Consider the following 20,541-nt stretch of genomic DNA (forward strand, 5'->3'; position numbering starts at 1 on the left):
TCACTTAGCAAACGCCAATGATGATTTTCAGCACTTCTGTTACTGCTGGAACCTAGTAGCAGTAGGCTCTAGCGATTTACAACTAGATGCTGCCGTCCATGCTACCAGAACTGCTGCCATCACTCATTTGGTGAAATAAAAGCGATTTTCTAGCCTGGTTTCTTCAGATGTTACCGTCTGTGTTGGTTACATTGTGTAGATTTCTTAATCCTGTAAAGAATGTCACAATTTATTTTGGCAAAATGTGCAATGCAGACAAATGTTACATATGTGTCACAAGCCGTGGCGGCACGCCGCGTCCTGGCGTGATCTAGCAGCCGGGCGCATGCTCTAGTTTCTAGGCTCTGTTATTATTCTTTGGGATTATCCTTGTGGCATAGATGTAGGAGGGTGTAGGGACATCCTCCAACTCCAGGGGGAGCTCTCATATGATTTAAACTGGTTCATTTATATTTTTATACATGCTTCCTGGTTTATATTATTACCTATGCTAGTTCTAGCTAGTAATTAATTAGCAGCCTCCTGAGGCTGATTGTCAGCCCTGTTCTCCTCTGTCCTGATTGGCTCTTAGTACTATTTAAGGCAGTGAGGTCTGAACCTCACTGCTGGTTATAGTGGTCTGTTCCAGTACTGCTGCCTGCTCCTGTTCCTGTGTTTGGTGTTGAAACCTGAGATTGATTCTCCGTGTATGACCCTTGCCTGTACCCGGACTCTGAACCTCTGCTAGTGACCCTGATCTATCGCCTGTACCCGGACTCTGAACCTCTGCTAGTGACCCTGATCTATTGCCTGTACCCGGACTCTGAACCTCTGCTAGTGACCCTGATCTATCGCCTGTACCCGGACTCTTAACCTCTGCTAGTGACCTTGACCTATCGCCTGTACCCGGACTCTGAACCTCTGCTAGTGACCTTGACCTATCGCCTGTCCCTGGAACCTGAACCTGTACCTGTGACCTTGACCCTCTTACCAGTACCTGACATACTCTCTAGTGCTCTGTCCAGTCCGCTGATCTCTGGTCTGCCTCTACACCGTGTGCTACCTCCTGTACCTGTGCGCTGCCGTGTTAGCATAAACTCATACTACTCTTGAGCATAAGACCTGGGGGCATCCGAGTACCTGTGAGCGTAACCAGTCTCTACGGGAAAGGCGGCTGCTATAGGTGAAGACCTCTTCTACCTGTTCTATGAGTTTATGCCGCACTGGTGGCCATAACAATGTGTAAAGCAAGATACGCAGACTATGATACCAGCAGTTGTCTCAGTAGGTGGCTCTAAAACCAAGCCCAATGATGAAGATGTGGACAGTAGATGACCAATATTGGCCTCGTTGCCCTGACATTTCTTTCCTCACTGGAAATTGATTATTAATCTTTTCCCTCCAAGTCCTTAAAAAGCATGGGATCATTTTCCTTAAGAATATTGCAGAATTCATCCTCTGCACCTTTTGATTGGATCATCTGAAGCAAAGAGATGTTGCATTTAATAGATGTTGTGTTTTTTCTAATCTCCTCCTCCTCATGTTCATTGATGACTCTCTTATGACGTAAAGCCACCAGCACGGGGTCAAGAAGTCCCAGCCTGCTACATAGTGATTTATAGTTGTCTTTTAAGAAAGCTTTTCCATCTGAAAAAAAATGAATGTATACTTATTTAACAACTGATGTACTTTGTTATTTTTCCCAAATCCTCCAATCTGTATCCCCATACTCCGGATTTTTCATTTGAAAGCTGGTTCACTAGTGGTATTGCCTTGTGAGTGTGGGTGCACAGCAGGCAGGAGGTCTTCCGGTGCTAATGCCCTCCACAGAGCACTCCTCTGCTGTTGGCAATCAGCGCCCAATGAGCCGCCAACGTGTCCTGTTCTCTCCTGCATTCTTTCTATCTGACAGAGTGTTCACCGGCCTGAGCACGTCAGGAGGTCTCTGATATTCCCTGCTGGGTGGCTACAAGATCTGGCCAGAGACTTGGTGATGGGTCAGAAGGAGACAGCTTTTCTCTGAGCATAGGGCAAAGATGTAGTAGTATGTTGGTGATGTGGAATGATCTGGATGATCAGTGCAAAGTGTTTTATGACTTTGGACTATGGCAGAAACAGGTGGTGGTTATCCTGTGGGCTGCAGATGAAGGGAAACCTGAGTTTTAAGGAGATTTTGCTGCCTGCCTGGATTCACAACATGTCAATTCAAGTGGGAATAAATGTTTCATATTAAAGGTCATTTATGAAGAGCAGAAGTGGATAATCCCTGTGCAGTTGCTCTTTTGTGGCATCATGTGCCTAGTGTTGCACAAGTGCGTCTAGTTGGGAAAGTGTGTGGATCTGCGGGCCAAGGTGGTCGGGTTTGGTGGCATGCAGAAGTCTTCACCAACCAGTGAGGTGATGAGAGTCACTCGATCAGTGGGAGTCACCAGCTTGGGCTTATGATAAGTGTGCAATAGATGGACAGTGTACACATGTTCCTTACCTGAATCAGCTGAAGGAACTGAGGGTGGCTGTGCTTCTGCCAATATTTGTAGATCTTCTAAAAGTAAATAAAATATTAGTTTTTTGTTATTCCATTAAGGAAGTTAATTGATATATTCTCTAAGGATCTCTATTCCTGTCTCTCTTCGGTTCTTTTGGGAAAAGGTGTGTAAGATGTATCATTTGTGATCCACTGATATCTGCAAATGTTACAAGTGTGTGAATACTTTTTCAAGGCACTGTAGATTGATATATGTTTATATTGGGGCAGCACGTTCCCACACAGCGCTGGGGTCATGGGGTCAATTACAACCAGATTACTATATGTGTGACATTTCCTCCTACACAGTCCAAATGCATATTGGCTTCTGACATAAAAGGATCCTAGTGTGTTATGGAATTTAGACTGTAAGCTCCAGTGGGGGCAGGGGCTGATGAGAATGATTTCATAGAATTGCCGCTGAACACAAGATGGCTGCCTCAAATGTCCAGTTAAGGCACTGGTGCTGTGTATATTGAGGGCAAAGAATATTCTGCCTTAAGAAAAAGATTGGCTCTGATCTCTGTATCTGTTATGTTGTGTTATTTTTATATGTAACCAAGTATAAGACAAATAACTGCTTTAGCATATATTGCTGTTTACAAGCCAGTTTATTCATCCAAGTCAGCGACTTATGTTGTTCAATGGACTTTTTGGGAAATATAGCAGCATGCAGTGAACAACCTCTGGCTGATTTTCTGAGCATGCATATCTGTTCCATAATTCATAGAAAGTTAAAACTGCACTGATCACCTTCTTCTATAACGCCAAAAATTGCTTCATCCTTACACAACAATAGTATATATGTGTAATACACCCGTCTTACCTATTTCCAACAGACAGTCCCAGATCTTAGCTCTTCTGCCTTTTTCTGTGATATACAGGTTAATACCAGTGTCTCTGTGACATAGACGGATCTCAGCGTACGGATACTGCTCTGACGGCTTTGTTAACAGATACAGCACCTAAAATTGTTAATAATATTCTTTTTATTAATTTTTGCACGGAGTATATTTTTGTAGAAAACATTTTAGGAAGAGCTGCTTCCACTCGATCTCATGACCAAATTAATGACCTATTATAATGTGATTCAAGTCCGGTTGTACGCCTATTTGCGTAATATATGTTGCGCACTGCGCATGCCCTGAAACAAAACTTGTGCAATTCATATCCGCACGCATCGGACTGCTTATGTGTTGAGAGGCAGAAGGGGGTGAAATCAGGGGCTGAATAACATACAACTGTACGCATTGAAGATTTATTGTGAATAGGCGTTGTATGCACTGTAAGCATTGATGAGTTATATATATGGATTATATTGAAAAAAATATTTAGTTACTTGTATTTTTTAGTAGCTATTTTAAACAACATCATCATCATCAATTTATATAGCGCCACTAATTCCGTAGCGCTGTACAGAGAACTCACATCTGTCCCTGCCCCATTGGAGCTTACAGTCTAAATTCCCTAACATACAAGCACACAGACTGAGAGATACTACGGTCAATATTGATAGCAGCCAATTAACCTACCAGTATGTTATTGGAGTGTGGGAGGAAACTGGAGCATCCAGAGGAAACCCACGCAAACACGGGGAGAACATACAAGCTCCACACAGATAAGGCCATGGTCGGGAATCGAACTCATGACCCCAGTGCTGTGAGGCAGAGGTAATAACCACTAAGCCTCCGTGCTGCCCACCATACCCCTGCCTGTATGTGTGTCTACCCTTGTGGAAAGTGCGCACTATTTATACAGAGCGAATTTACACCCGTTTTTAAATCACAAGGTACATTACGAAACGTTTGAATTTGGACGGAACTAGGCAAAAGTTGTATACTTTTAAACGCGTTACTGGTGTTAAATTGTGTTCCGACTTGGATCGGGCCAGTTGTGTTCAAAATGTGAGTGTTATTTAGCACCAATGACATTATTAGGATTAGGTGTGGGAATTCCTTTGATATTGCCAGAGGCCTCTTGGGAAGTGTACCTAGGTTTAGGGGGGCAGTGTGAACAAGAAATAAAGTTTATATCATACAAACAGGTTACTAGTCACCGTCAGCCAGCCGGATCAGTGCTTTGCTGTTATACTGTGGCACAATCAGGACATTTGTACCTTGGGTTTTATCATTGAACCTTTTGGTCCATTCACAGTATATTTCTTCTTCGTATGTACAGATTCAATATAGGCTGGTCTGTCAATCAAACGAAATCCATTTCTTTTCTCCTTTTTCTTTATAACCTGAATTAGATCACAAGAAGCCAATTTTAGCTAATAGGCGATATAAAAGAAGAGTCCGATTGTGATTGATAGAATACTCCTAAAGATGGTGCAGTTTGACCCCAATCCTACCCCTTACTACCACTGTACCATATGAAGGACAATGTTATTGTTCATCTGTGAAAACTTGGAGCTATCACAGAACGTGCATGCATCATTTTTCAGTATCATTATTTTGTTAAACCCTAATGAACAACTCAGGTTTAAATAATTTACACTCCTCCCCCAGCTCAAGCTTAATGGATAGATGACACTCCCACCAGGAATTCTCTTCAGGTGCTCTGATTAATTACTCTCACTGCAGACACACATTATATATATATATATATATATATATATATATATATATATATATATATATATATTGTGACAGAGTCACTGGAAGGAGGCTAAATGAAAGAGGTGTGTCCTAGGATTCCAGCATTGTGTATGTTATAACACCAGGGAGAATGTGTAGATGTGTGGGTAAAGCTTCCCACAGGGTATTTCCCTGTGCTAACAAAACATGGTAAGGGTCCATGGTGTTGTGTATGGAGACAGAGAAGGGTGGGCTCCATACATAAGGCCCAGTCCGGATATTCTGGCCTGCCAGTCTCTAAACAGACTGATCAAGAGATGCACCTGTGAGGTGCCTGTGAAAAAGCAGCTAGAATATTCAATCATTGTCTCAGACCTGGGGAGGAGGTGAGTTGCCTCCTGAGAGACTCTGCTGTGGTGAGCAATGATATGTTGAGTGTGTGTTTGGACACAAGGTCCAACACCTGAGAGAGGGTGTCACTAATATGTATTAGCTAGTAGCCAGGCGGCTAGGATTTTGTTTATGTTTTGTTTTGTTTGCAAACTGGTGAATAAACTAGCTGTGGCTTTTAACCTGAAAGCTCTGGACTTGTGTGGTTTACTGCTGCTGTTCATCGCCATCTTCCCCAAGGAGATGGTATCTATTCCTTTGATTATGCCACAATATATATACATACATATATATACATATATCTTTCCCTGTGATCTGCATGGCCGGTGTGTCTATGCAGTATCTGTGCAGTACATGATTGATGTGTGAGCAGAGGATCACACATCAATCATGCACAAGGCACACACACACGTACATTCAAATATGGACTCACCTCTTTTACCGAGTCGTCATTCATTGGTACCAGATAGAGGTGGATGAGGTACTTTGTATTTTTTCTGCAGTATATCAGAACCGCTCCTGGTGTCGAAAACAGTATCCTTTTAATCGTATCAAATATCTCTACAATAATTCCAAAAGAGGAAAAAGTGGGATTCTCCAGCACCATATAAGAGTCTTCCATTCTTGTTGGTGGTTCCAGGGTCATTTTTTCATCTTTGAAGTGAATGCATTTAATCCACGTGTTGTATACAGCACAATCTATACATGGTACAAGACAGGACAGAGGGGACAGGTTGAGATCATGCAGAAATAAAACGGGTAAACGTAAATATTAAGGGACGTGGGGCATGGGTTGAGTTATAAAATACTTTGTGGTGGGGATCAATGTTTCCTCTAAGACTAATGATCTTTGTATGAAACAGATTAAAGATTACTGAGCTGCACCTTGCAGAGCTGTATTAAGAATCTGCTGTTCAACCCGCCACAGACAAATCCCATTTTTAACATCATTTCCAGGCCGCTCAGCTTAGAATGAGCAGCGGTGTGGAAATGAATAACAGATACTTAAGGAGTATAATAAGATAATCTTAGCATAATTATAATTCGAGCTATCTAGTTCCTGCTGTTTATTCATATTTCTTATTTGTCACTTCGTTTTGTACTAATTTAGGTAAGAAGATCCCCGTTGTTTTTTTAGTTAATTTTTAAATGACGGATGTATCAGTGTTTGTTTTTAATGACATGTTATATTGAGTACGAGACTCTCACATTCACACCTGACTCTATAACCCCACTATTGTATCTTGTGGGTATGAAACGTCTTCAGGTCTGACTAGGGTAACAGTGTGTGAGTTGTGTGCCACAATTGTCGCATTCCACAAGTAACACTGTAAATACCCTTCTGCCCTGTGTAATTCATCAGTAAAACCTTTTTTTACAGTGAGTTATTTTGGACGAAAATGAACCAACACTTTGTCTGGACTGTGTCCGGTTAGATATATCTTTGCTGTTTACTAGAGCAGAACTATTACACGTGTGCCAAAAATATTGGCACCCAGGCCGTTTTTTCTAATAATTCCCCATTTCTTCCAGAAATTTGTTGAAATGTAAAAAATATTTTGGTATCCACATATGTATTTCTTTGATTTGCAGTGGAATAAAACCCAAAAAGCAGAAACATTTACTAAGTCGCAGCTTATTCCATACTGAAATCCATAAACGGACTGGATAAAATGATTGGCACCTTTTAGAAGTAGTTGGAAATAATTTGATTTCAAGCAGGTGATTCTCCGTCGCTTTGGAACAGAATGAGCTTGAATAGCGAAATGGACTCATTCTCCTGTGTTGTCACTTTGTGTATTGCAGTGACAGTGTAGAAAAGAAAGCCAGAGAATTATCTGAGGAGGTCAGACAGATGATTGTAGCCAAGCACAGACCATCTCAAGGTTACTGTCACACGACGCTCATTCGGCTTCCATAACCGAAGACCGACACGCTCACCTGTTTCTCATTGATTCATGTTTCAGGTGCTGGTGTCCTGACTTTGGTTCTGCGCATGCGCAGACCTTATCCTTTATGTCCTCTGCAAGTTTTCTATTAGCTGATCAGTTTGGCTCCAAACTTTAAAAGGCACTTCCCCCTTCTCCTCAGTGCCTGTTGATCAAGTTACCTGCCTGGTTAGACTTACCGTCTTGTCTCCTGTGTGTTCTACCTTGGATCCTTAGGGCCTACCTGTCTCCGCTGTGCCGCTGGCTGAACTGCTCAAGCTGCACCTGTCTCTGCTATACTGCTGGCTAAACTGTTCACACTGCACCTGTCTCCGCTGTGCCACTGACTGAACTGTTCATGCTGCACCTGTCTCTGCTATACCGCTGGCTGAACTGTTCACACTGCACCTGTCTCCGCTGTGCCGCTGGCTGAACTGCTCAAGCTGCACCTGTCTCTGCTATACTGCTGGCTAAACTGTTCACACTGCACCTGTCTCCGCTGTGCTACTGACTGAACTGTTCATGCTGCACCTGTCTCTGCTATACCGCTGGCTGAACTGTTCACACTGCACCTGTCTCCGCTGTGCCGCTGGCTGAACTGCTCAAGCTGCACCTGTCTCTGCTATACTGCTGGCTAAACTGTTCACACTGCACCTGTCTCCGCTGTGCCACTGACTGAACTGTTCATGCTGCACCTGTCTCTGCTATACTGCTGGCTAAACTGTTCACGCTGCACCTGTCTCCGCTGTGCCACTGACTGAACTGTTCATGCTGCACCTGTCTCTGCTATACCGCTGGCTGAACTGTTAAATCTGCACCAGTCTCCGCTGTGCCGCTTGCAAGAGAGCTCACGTTCCACTTGTCTCCATTGTGCCACTGGCCAATGAGCTTACGCTCCATCTGTCTCCGCTGTGCCGCTGGCTAAAGAGCTTATGCTCCACCTGTCTCCATTGTGCCGCTGGCTAAAGAACATACACATCATCTGTCTCCACTGTGCCACTGGCTAAAGAGCTTATGCTCCACCTGTCTCCATTGTGCTGCTACCTAAAGAGATTACGTTTCTTCTGTCTCCATTGTGCCGCTGGCTGAAGAGCTCACGCTCTACCTGTCTCAACGGTGCCGCTGGCTTAAGAGCTTACGCTCCATCTGACTCCGCTATCCCGTTGGCCTCTGACCTTGTGTTCCTGCCTCCTTACAGCATCTTATTATACTCACTCCCCTATATTGTCTCGCCTGACACTCCTGGTAAGGGGCGCGACCTGCGGACCGACGCAGCTAAGCCCAAACCACCTTGTGGTGGCTCTTGGTGAAAACCATCCGTTCGTTAGACTCTGCGCCTTGCTGGGAGTAATGCCAAGTTGGGCAGACCTAAGAATCCAGTTTACCAAACCGTGACAGTTACACATCAATCTCTAGAGACCTTGATGTTCCAGTTTCCACCATGTGATAAGGAAGTTTAAGGCTCATGGCTCTGTAGCCAACCTCCCTGGAAAGAGAAAACATGATCGAATTTTGTAGAGCAGGATTGTTCAGATGGTGGAGGAAGCACCTTAATAAGCTACCAAACAGATTCAAGCAGACCTTTAAACACAACTCAGTTTGTCTGAAGGTCACACCATCCATCGCCAACTCAATGAAAGGGCGTTATATGATTGGAGGGCACCACTGCTGAGAGAGACACATAAGAAATCCCAACTTGGGTTTGTCAAAACGCACCTGAACCAGACAAGTTCCTTCTGGGAGAATGTACTATGGCCAGAGACCAAATTGGAGCTATGTGGTAAAGTACATCATCCCTTGGTTTCCAGTAATCAAATAAAAATTAAAAGAACACATTCAAACACGGAGGAGATTCAGTGATGCTTTGGCACTGGGTGTCTTGAATGTGTGTATGGCATAATGAAATCTGGAGATTACCAGGCCATTTTTGAGCAAAATGTTGAACCCAGTGTCAGAAAGTTGGGCTTCTATCGAAGGTCATGGGTCTTCCAGCAGAACAATGTCCCAAACAGACGTAAAAAAGCTTCAGAAATTGTTCAAGACAAGACACTAGGCTGATGTGAAGGGTCAGCAATAAGTCCGGATCTAAATCCCATAGATCACCTGGGGAGAGATCTGAAAACAACAGTTGTGAGAAAGAACCTTCACATGTTGGAGAATTGAAGCAGTCTGCACAAGAAGAGCACCAACAGAGAGGGGCAGGAAGCTTGTCCATGGCTATAGGAAGTGGTTCATTGCAGTTATTTTGACCAAAACTGTACTACCAAATATTAAGTCTAGGGTGTCAATAATTGTGTAACTTTTAATTTTCTAATGTCTAAGGATATACTGTATTAAATTAAGTATAAAAAACAAAGGTTCTGTAATATTATCAGATAAAGAAATGTGGAGACCAAATACTGTTCTTAATTTCATCCCCTATGGACGTTGGTAGTAATCCCTTTTTCTCTATGGACTATATTTATGACATCAATGGTAATATAAAACAATAAAATCACTGGTGAACCAGCACAAAGGATCAGATGCAGCCCTCTATTCTTTGGCCCTTGATTCTTATGTGAGCCAAACAAAACGTGTACACTCAGCAAAATGGAAACAGATGGCGCTACTAATCACAATAATCCACTTACTCTAATATGTAAGCAAACATAAATGAAGAATAAATAATACAATCATGTGAGTGAAAAAAAAAAAGTCACTTTTCACTCCAATATGTAACCCGGACAGTCCTGTGCACAATTCACCCAAAACTTCAGAGAGATCCGCAATATCAGATTTTCTTAGGGTCTCCTCCCACGGATCATATATGCAAAATAAGATGTCAATTATAAATCATCGTTGTATATATAGATCATATATCATCCTCGAGGAACATGTAGGCAGCACGGTGGCGTAGTGGTTAGCACTTCTGCTTTACAGCACTGGGGTCATGAGTACAATTCCCGACCATGGCCTTATCTGTGAGGAGTTTGTTTGTTCTCCCCGTGTTTGCGTGGGTTTCCTCCGGGTGCTCCGGTTTCCTCCCACACTCCAAAAACATACTGGTCGGTTAATTGCCTGCTATCAAATTGTTATACAATTGACAGATAAAGTGTGTCTGTGTGTTAGGGAATTTAGATTGTAAGCTCCAATGGGGCAGGGACTGATGTGAGTGAGTTCTCTGTACAGCGCTACGGAATTAGTGGCGCTATATAAATTGATGATGATGATGTCGTTTAAAATAGCTACTAAAAAAATACAAGAACAAATATAACTAAATGTTTTTTTCAATATAATCCATATATATATATAACTCATCAATGTTTACAGTGCATTTGAATATGCCCCTTTGTGCCCTGTTGGCCTACCCATGTAATTTCTACACATTTTAGGCCTGATTCATGTCCAAATGCAAATTTCCCATAATGTACGTGTTTAAAAAGAGCATGCAACTTGTGTGTAGTTCAACCAGTATTAAAATCAAAGCATTTCGTATGCACTTTCCTTACATAGACACAGAGGGGCATATTCAATTGTCGACGGAAACACAGAAAATCTTGCGCTCGTCGTACTATTACTGTTACTACGGTAATAGTGCGCGTAAAAACCGTTATTACGGTAGTTTTCTCGCTGGATTTCAGCTCGCGGCTCAGGGAGCTGCAAGCTGATATCCTGCTAACTACTACCGTAATAATGGTAGTAGTTTTAACTCGCTGCGGAAACAGCACAATTGAATATGCCCCAGAGAGCAGAATGAAGTATACACACATGCGTATATACAATGATTTCACATCAGAAAGCACATACCTTTTATTTAATCATAAATGAAAATAACTGCTTTTTTTATATAAATTATTTTAAATTAACTAAGTAAATAATTAAGTCTTCAAGGTGTACGGTTCATACAATGTGTTTTCATAATATATCTTCAGTGCATACAGTTGTTTTGTGATAGCTACTGAGACGCGTACATGTAATTTTTCATTTAAAGACTATGGCGTTTCGGTCATCGCTATCAACCAGCATTTATGCCTGTCTTGTAGCTGGTGTAAGAGATACGACTGAAAACAAGCGTACTTACATAAACACAGGATTTGAATTAGTTGCATCTGCGTCGGAACGCCGTGGCCTATGTTAGTCCACCCCTTCCCTCTCTTGTTCCGCTTCTCAAGTTGTTAGGGCTCATATGTGTCGGACACGTGCGGATATAAATTCCGTGCAATTGTCCTCATTGGCCTAATGTCTGTTTGTTGGCACGTGCAGTACGGAATCATAACAAGATACACTACGCAAATGGATCTACGCCTGGACATGAATCAGACCCTTTATGCATCAAAATAAATAAACATTTGCCTCCTCATCTTCTACTACTACAGTTTTGAATAGAAGAAAGGTTTCACCATGAGCATAGGAAGGGGTTCTTTACTGTAAGAGCGGTTAATCTGTGGAATTTCTTACTGCATGTTGGCAGTTAACAGAATATAAAAATGAAATAGACGCCTTTCTTACAAGTAATGGTATCTGTAACTATAGTTAGTAAGGGGGTGATTGACCTGAGATTTGTTTATCCGATTGTCTTTTGTGGGGCAGGTAGGATTTTCTTTCTCGACTGTGCTTTACATCACATCAGTTCCAACTATCACTGAACAATGTATGAGGTTCTATGGATGCACTCATTAAGGACATAGTGCACTATGCTGCAGGGAGGTTTTCAGGAGGAGGCTTCTAATGTCATGTTTTTCAGCAAGAAAACAGTACAAGTTTTTCTTCACTTTTAACAGGTGTTGCTATTCATCACCCATGTATATAAGCCCTAAAGTAGCAGGATAATAAATAACAATATTTGCAAATAATTTTTTTAATCAATTGGAGAATATGCGTTTTTCAGTACATCTCCTTTAACACCCCTGAACATCAGTGTCGATGTGTGATTTTGCGACATAAGAAGTAATTGATGGCATATTGTCGGCAGTGGCACAATCAATGTAAAAATAGTTTCCGCTAGTTATGACTTATGAGTTCTGTTGTGACTTACCTTTTGCAGACAAGTAATGAGGTAGGTACACTGCTGACACTGCATGAGGTTCTACTTGTGTCTTTATGTTGAACAGAGGACTCACAATCGCATATACATCCCTGTAAGGTTGTACCAAGTGTTTACCCCAAGAATCCAGCTCATATTCAATTGTCAATGGGCATTTCACCTGGAATTTAATCCCAGTCCTTGAGCAGCGGAAGAGGCCGGCACATTTCATCTCTAATCTGTAGAAAGAGAGAGACATGAAAGAGTAGACCGGTTCTGCAAGATAATTCACTGTTGTTAGGAATCATAGGCCCAAAGCTATATTGAACGAAAGAAACGTCAAAGGGAGAAGGGCCTAAATAGGACAACATTTTCAACAATAATGGGGAAGGGGGGGTGGCTTTATTGAAATATAGACACATACAGGGAGAAGGAGAGGTATGTTCAATCCTCTTCTTCCTCAGGACAGTCAATGATGAAATAGTCCTTCAAGAGGCTGTGAATCAGTCCTGAACCCAGTGATTACATGAAAGTACTATAGTGCGCATTATACAGTTGAGGGACTCTGTTTTAAAAAATGACTTAGAGCCCCACGGATTCCCGGCACAAAGCAATCAGGACTGTGTCTGAGCTTCCTGAACTGCGGCTCATCTTGTTAGATGCAGTGGCTCAGTGGTTAGCACTTGTGCATCACATGAGTTTGATTCTTGACCAGGGCCTTAACCTTTTGGAGTTTGTATGTTCTCTCCGTGCTTTTGGGTGGGTTTCCTCCCACACTCCAAAAATATACTGGTAGGTTAATTGGCTGCTGAAAAAATTAACCCTAGTCTGTGTATGTGTTAGAGAATTTAGACTATAAGCTCCCATGGGGCAGGGACTGATGTGAGTGAGTTCTCTGTACAGCGCTGCAGATCATGGGCTTGTGGATAGTCTTTGGTTTCCACAAGCCTGTCTTAGTTCCCTCCAGTTAGTGCTCCATCACAAACTTGTTCATGTCCAGGTAAAACCAGGTGGTGTCCCAGCCTTCCAGAGGGGAGAAGGAGGAATAAGTGTGACATGGAGTTGTCTGCAGAGCCATTATTACTCTCAAGTGTAGTACTGAGGATACAGTACAGTTGCAATGAAGAAGGCTCGCAACATATATATACAATCCATACAGTTAAACATGAAAGAATATCTGATGGAGAGGGGAGCAGATTTTTCCTTTATTGAACATGCCTGGCACCTGCCTCACCTTGTACCTGTGGGGATCTTGGGGACAGAAGGAGTAAGAAATACTCAGATCAAAGGTGACTCTTCCAAAAATGCTGCATGTTCTGCTGTTCCTCAATATAATAAAGTAATGCATCGATCACACGTAGATCAGAGGGCTACCACATTATATTTTCCAAATTGAGTGTCGGGACCAGATTAGGGATAATATTGGGATTACAAGTCCAGTCCTAACATATATTATGAAACTAACGATCCCCGCTCAATTGTACGCATTATCAAATGGCCTAAACAATCCTGATTTGGAGAAGGATTGTCATTACCTGTATGTTCTTCCATCTATAACTGGGGAAACTGTCACATCAGCAGAATCTGGACTCTGAGGTCAGAAGAGAAAATAATGAGATATATCAATATCAAGACACAAAATGCTGAAATACAAATATCCTATCAGTCTCTACATGCAGATTAAAATGAGATGAATCTTGATTTAGATATTTAGCCATATTTAATTGGATCTGGCTCCAACTAACCTGCCAAATACAGAACATGGTGACAGTGATGCCATAAGAACCTAATACAATAAATTGCATGTTAGTGGTGATTTTCACTGTTATTCCCTTAATTTCTAAGGCTTTGTACACACACACACACACATACACACAACTTTAAAGCTTTTATCACACACTCTTGAAAAAAGTAAGTTTAATGCACTTCTGCACACAAAAATGACAAGTATTTGCTTTAATTATTTTTGCCATTGCCTGCAGTGTTCATTAGCTTAAAAAATAAGGTGAACTTTTATAAGTGCTTGGCCAGTGCTTGCCAGGATGCGTTTGATCACAGTGAACACTGCAGCAATGCTTTGAGACAAATTCTTTAACATATTTTTAGGCTCTTTGGGGCATATTCAATTAGCTTTCGGATTCGCGGTAACGCGCCGGAACAGCCGCGAAACGTAATACACGTTACCGCAATAACGTGGATTTTCGTTCGCAGCCCATAGGGTTGCGAACGAAAATCCGCGTTAATGCGGTACCGTAATACCCGCAAGAATGCGCACTTTTCGCGGTAACGCGCGTTACCGCGAATCCGAAAGCTAATTGAATATGCCCCTTAGAATGTAAAATGAAATGAAGGTGTTGCTGGAGGAAGAGGTAGGGATGTGATATGGAGGTATTGCTGGAGGAAGAAGTGCGACATGGCTTTATCTGTGTGGAGCTTGTATGTTCTCCCTGTGTTTGCGTGGGTTTCCTCCAGGTGCTCCGGTTTCTTCCCACACCCCAAAAACATACTGGTAGGTTAATTGGCTGCTATCAAAATTGACCCTAGTGTCTCTTTCCCTCTCCCTCTCTCTCTCTCTCTCTCTCCCCCCCCCCCCCCCCTCTCTCTCTCTCTCCCCCTCCCAAAGGGGCAGGGACTGATGTGAATGAGTTATCTGTACAACGCTGCGGAATTAGTGGCGCTATATAAATAACTGATGGTGATGAATGTGATATGAATGTGTTGCTAGAGTAAGAGTTTGGAATCTTAAAATTAAGCTATTTTTTTTGTTTTATGTTATGGCTGATAACAATAAAAAAATACATTTACATTTATTTCTATAAGCATTCAGACTCTCAAAGCCTTCCTGTTACAGAGTTGTTGCTGGAGGAGATACTGTGGAATTTGTGTGTAGGTGTTTTTGATGTTGACATTATATGTTGCATTTTAAGGTTTTTCATGGAAAACAAATTGTATGTTTTTGATTATTTTATCAGCTGCAGTTTTTACACAAATGCATTTTCACCAGCACCTAATTGTGTTATGTCTTTCATTTTGTTATGAATCTGATATCTGCTCCTTTTAGGCAATCTCACAGAGGCATTTAAGACTATGAAATAACTAATCAGCTCAGTGAATTGATAATGAAACTGTTTTTTTTTTCATATGAATGAAACGATTATCTTCCATACCTTGGAGAATGTACTGTCCATCTCCTCCTCCGTCTGACCACATGGACTTTCATCCTCAATTTCTTCTTTATATTCATATTGTGTAAATTTATATTTAACATCTAAAATACATTATATATAAATGTTTAAATTAAAATATTTATTTCTATAGTCCTTTAAAAAACAAGTATTACCAATGTTAAAGATCAATTAAAATAGCGGTCAAATCAATCAATCCGAATTACTTGCAATTCAACAAGACTAGCGACTGCATGTTACCGCTAATGTGGTCGCGTGTAATTTCATTGTAACGGCGAGATGTAACTGCATCGCTTGTTGTATCAATGTTAGTGTCCCATCATAATCCCATAGATACTCATTTTTGCAATAGCAATTGCTAATGACAAAGCTTCATTCATCAAAGACGTCTGAGGACAATGAGAATTGCTCTCCCATTAAATTTGATATTTACTCAATAGCAAACAATACCAAGGCAATACTAACGTAGACATTAGATATACTTAAGCTGTACCAATATTCATTTACTAAGTCTTTACAGTCCAGATTCAACATTACCTTGGGATGTTAAACATTCTCTATTGCCTCTCACTTTTCTTTATTCAACACTGCATTGGTTAGTACACAATTCTCATTTTCCATGTCTGTGCTAAATTCACTAGTTCTTATCCTAAATTCAACATTGTAGCAATGACCATTGTCCTTTTATGTGTACCTGAAATCTGATGTTGGCAATAATATAATTTATATCCCTATCACAGTGAATATATTGTACTACTATGGCCCAATGGAAGGCAGAGTATCCTACAGAAGCTCCTGTGCTAGCTAGCCATGCAGGTTAGTGTTGGTGATATATTTTTGTTCTGTTTATTCTTCACTTTTTCCTGCATCTGATCATTATTGTAAAATCTGTTTGTTTTAAGTGTGTGATCCCCTCACTTCTTAATGAATATGCCACACCACTAAACCACTCACAGAGGCAGTTTCCAGTTTACCCAGAAACACTGTTCCTTTTCTGCTCAGAATTAACTCTCAGGGGGAGATTCAATTCAGTTGAAGTGTCTCTGGGAACTTCCACGAAGGCACCTTGCGCCGATGTTATGGCTGGAATCTCTGCTCATTTTTCCTCACACCCCATAAAGGCGCGAGGAAAAATGAGAGAGATTCAACCATATTTGCCAGCAATGTGCGCAGCGCGATGTCAGCATGCTACATCGAAAACATGGCCACACAAAAACATGGTTCACATAACAAGTCGAGGTCAGGGATAATAAGCGGTTTGGAATATCAGTCAATATTCATCAGCAGGGCTCGGGGATAGCAGTGTAGTAACAAATACAAGAAGACTACATTCAGAGTACTAATATATGAGGTTCCTATTTAAAGGGTAACAATCATTGATGATTTGAGGCAGTTGGAGAGTAGGTATAAACTGAGCATGCTCCAGGAACTTAGAAAAACTGACAACTGGAGACAACGCACTGAGCATGCTCCAGGAACTTAAAAAAACTGACAACTGGAGACAACACACTGAGCATGCTCCAGGAACTTAAAAAAACTGACAACTGGAGACAACGCACTGAGCATGCTCCAGGAACTTAGAAAAACTGACAACTGGAGACAACGCACTGAGCATGCTCCAGGAACATAGAAAAACTGACAACTGGAGATAACACATTGAGCTTGATCCAGGAACACAACACTGAAAGCTTTTTTCAAGTACAGGATTATGACACAGTGAGTTCTAATATCCTGATATTTCACAGTTAAGCCCTGACTAACATCCAGTGCCTGCATCTTATCATAAAGGGGGTGCACATTAAGAACCACATATTGTCATAATCTAACAAAATAATGGGCCAAGATGGATTTCTGCCATCTGAAAAGGGCATTAGCGATTCTCGGCATAAACTCTAAAACAAGAATGATACTGTGTGGTATGTGATCCAGATGTGACAGCAGATGCCAGATGTGTCATGTCTTGCTCCAGATATAGCACTAGCTAAATATTATTGTTAAAAAATAATAAGTTACTGGATAGACAAATAAATGTTTCATTATTTTCAGTACCTATAGAAACTTATATACTAGTTATTATACCCTGTTATGTAAATGGTAAAATGAAAACAAAGAGGATCTCACCTGTGTTGGTGGCATAGCTCATGATTGTGGACAGGCTTCTAGAGACGTTCCCTAAGATCAGGTCCACATCTACGTACATAACAAGAGGGAACTCCTCGTCCTCTTGTTTGCAGACTTCATCTCTCTTGAAATCCGTGTTTTGTAAGACAGGTAATGGGTCAGTCATATAAAGAACCTCCTCAATGGAATTTATCATCATGAAAAGCTCACTCTTCTTTTTTTCCAATTTAGGGATCAGATCAGAGACATAGATTGAGAGCTGCTTTAATTTTGCTGCAAGAACATCCAGGGCTTGCTTCTCCATTGTTTCTAGCTGTTCCTTGATGTCCCTAAAGGTGGCAATGATCTGCTTTTGTACAATAGCTGCCTTTTCTTTTTCTCCTGTCAAGCATTTCTGCAGACTGTGGACTCTTCTCTCAGTTTCCTCTCTCTCAGAGACCAGCTTCTGCAGATCATTTCTCATTTTCTCCTTCTTCTTCTCTGCAGCATCATCCAGAGAGTCCAGCTCGTGTCCTTTGTGCTCTCCGAGCACGCAGCAAGTTGCACAAACACAAGCAGCATCCTCAGTGCAGTAATACTTTAGAAGTTCCTTGTGAACAGAGCATTTTCTGTTTTCCAGGGAATCTGTGGCATCTATTAGATTATGTTTCAGCTCTTTGTTGTGTGCAGTGAGGTGTTTATCACACAGGGACACTTCACACCGCAGACATGTCTTAATAGCAGGTACACAAGGGTTAATACAGTACCTGCAAAACACCTCTGGCTTTTCCCGCTCAGATTGCAATCTCTCCACTCTTCTAAGCAGCTCTGGGTCCCTTTGCAGGGAAGGTCTCCCAGAAAATCTTTTACCGCACAAAGGACATACATAAAATTTTGATTCATCCTGTGTATTTAACCTGTCTGTAATACAGTCCTGACAGAAGTTGTGTCCACATGGCAAACTTACAGGATCAGTGTAAGCGTTGCAGCAGATGGGACAGTTCAGTCTAGCAGAAGCCATTCTTGGAAATAGCGAGAAATGAAATTGAAAATACCTTCCTGTGCATTTGTTTCCCGTTAACCATAGACCTGCCCACTATACACACTGACAGTGATAAAGAAAGGGACACTTTTATATGGGCAGAGAGGGGTTTTCTTTTATGTAGTTTTGTTTGTATTAAGAAATGTGTATTGATTGCTTTCGTCATTTTAGTATATTTATTAATTCATTTGTTTGTTGGTTTACTTTTGGTAGTATATTTTGTTAGATGTTTTTTTGTTTTTAAAAACACAACCTCCTGATGGTGCATAGTAGATCTCATTTAATTTAAGCTTATCAATCAAAAGCATTAGGAGGGCAGATCTCGCTGCTATACAAGGGCATCATGTTTAGTGGTTAGCACTTCTGCCTCACAGCACTGGGGTCATGAGTTCAATTCCCGACCATGGCTTTATCTGTGTGGAGTTTGTGTGTTCTCCCTGTGTTTGCGTGGGGTTTCCTCCCACACTCCAAAAACGTACTAGTAGGTTAATTAGCTGCTATCAAATTGACCCTAGTCTGTCTATGTTTGTGTTAGGGAATTTAGAGTGTAAGCTATATTGGAGCAAGGACTGATGTGAGTGCATTCTCTGTACAGCGCTGCGGAATTAGTGGCGCTATATAAAATAAATGGTGCTGATGAAGAGATATGTGAATTCCCAAATAATTCATGTATTTAAAAGAAGAAGAAATAGAGTACAGCGCTAGGAATTGCCACCTATACAATATTCTTAGTGGTTATACATTTATTAATAGTAGTATTTCATTTTAGAATTATTACTTTTTGTTAGGAACCCCTCTAGCCGATACAGCACAACCCGGAGTCTGCTCTGCCAGTCAGGTGTTCACTGGAGCCCCTAGTGGTGGGGACAGACTTGGCCGCAGACTAGCAGAGGGTCGTGAAGTGCGTACCGACTAGGGAGAACCCAAGATAGCGGAGTGAAGTCCAGGCAAGGGTCGAGGGCCGGCAGCAGACAGGGAATCCAATACACAAGCCGAGGTCAAGGGTCACAGGCACGGTAGCAAGGTCCAGATACAGGCAGGAAGGTCAGGGTCACAAGAAACACAGGCAGGGTCCAAATCCAGGCAAAGGGTCATACACAGGCAATCCGATCGTAATATCCACAGGACAGAAATGGGAACACAGCAGGTCAGCAAACTGGCAACAGGAAGCTATAACCGGCAGTGAGGCTGCAGTCCTCACTGCCCTAAATACCAAAGGCCACCAATCAGTGCCTAGCTCTGAGTCTCACACAGCCCCCAGTAATAATTAAATTAATCAGCCCACAGGCTGTGCCTGTTTTCGCGCATGCGCCCGGCTTCCAGCACTGCCGGGACGCAGCGCTATGTGAGAGGCGTTCGGCCGTTGCCTTGGCAATGGCTGGGCAGGAAGGGGAAATGACGGCCGGGACGCCAGGGGGAGCCAGAAGTGAGCCGCGGCAGCTGTGAGTACCGCCGCGGCTCGTGACACTTTGTTATAAAAATATACATAGAACAATTCTTGCTGTAATAGGCCAAACAGATAAATGGGTGCTGAGCAAACCTATTGAATCTTCGTATATAGTACAAAGGTGTATTAATAATATCAGTTGATTAATTGAAAAAGTCAGATCTGATACAATAGGAACAGCTTCCCTGAGGAAAATCCAAATAAGAGATCTGCAGATCTGAATCATGTCACTCACTTACCTACACATAGCTTTATTTCATTTTTAGTGCCAGTTTCACACAGAATGATTGTATATCCTGACAAGAGGTGATGATAATCGGTAATTAGAATGGTGTAAAGTAGATCTACTATACTATGCCAGTCTT

The 20,541-nt window shown here is 41.8% G+C and overlaps 1 protein-coding gene across 1 annotated transcript; it reads right to left on the bottom strand.

Annotated features, from left to right (window-relative positions):
- Positions 1 to 882: 882 nt before the first annotated feature.
- LOC142098438 (uncharacterized) lies at positions 883 to 18,708 on the bottom strand. Its single transcript, XM_075181285.1, has 9 exons — positions 17,709 to 18,708; positions 15,570 to 15,670; positions 13,938 to 13,993; positions 12,415 to 12,641; positions 5,906 to 6,171; positions 4,620 to 4,745; positions 3,330 to 3,468; positions 2,465 to 2,521; positions 883 to 1,626 (listed from the first exon to the last, which is right to left on the bottom strand). The coding sequence occupies exons 1-9, from the start codon at positions 18,706 to 18,708 to the stop codon at positions 1,367 to 1,369; spliced, it is 2,232 nt and encodes a 743-aa protein (XP_075037386.1). The 3' UTR covers positions 883 to 1,366.
- Between the last annotated feature and the right edge of the window lie 1,833 nt (positions 18,709 to 20,541).

The sequence above is a fragment of the Mixophyes fleayi genome, chromosome 7 (genome assembly GCF_038048845.1).
Source record: "Mixophyes fleayi isolate aMixFle1 chromosome 7, aMixFle1.hap1, whole genome shotgun sequence".
NCBI classification, from domain to species: domain Eukaryota; kingdom Metazoa; phylum Chordata; class Amphibia; order Anura; family Limnodynastidae; genus Mixophyes; species Mixophyes fleayi.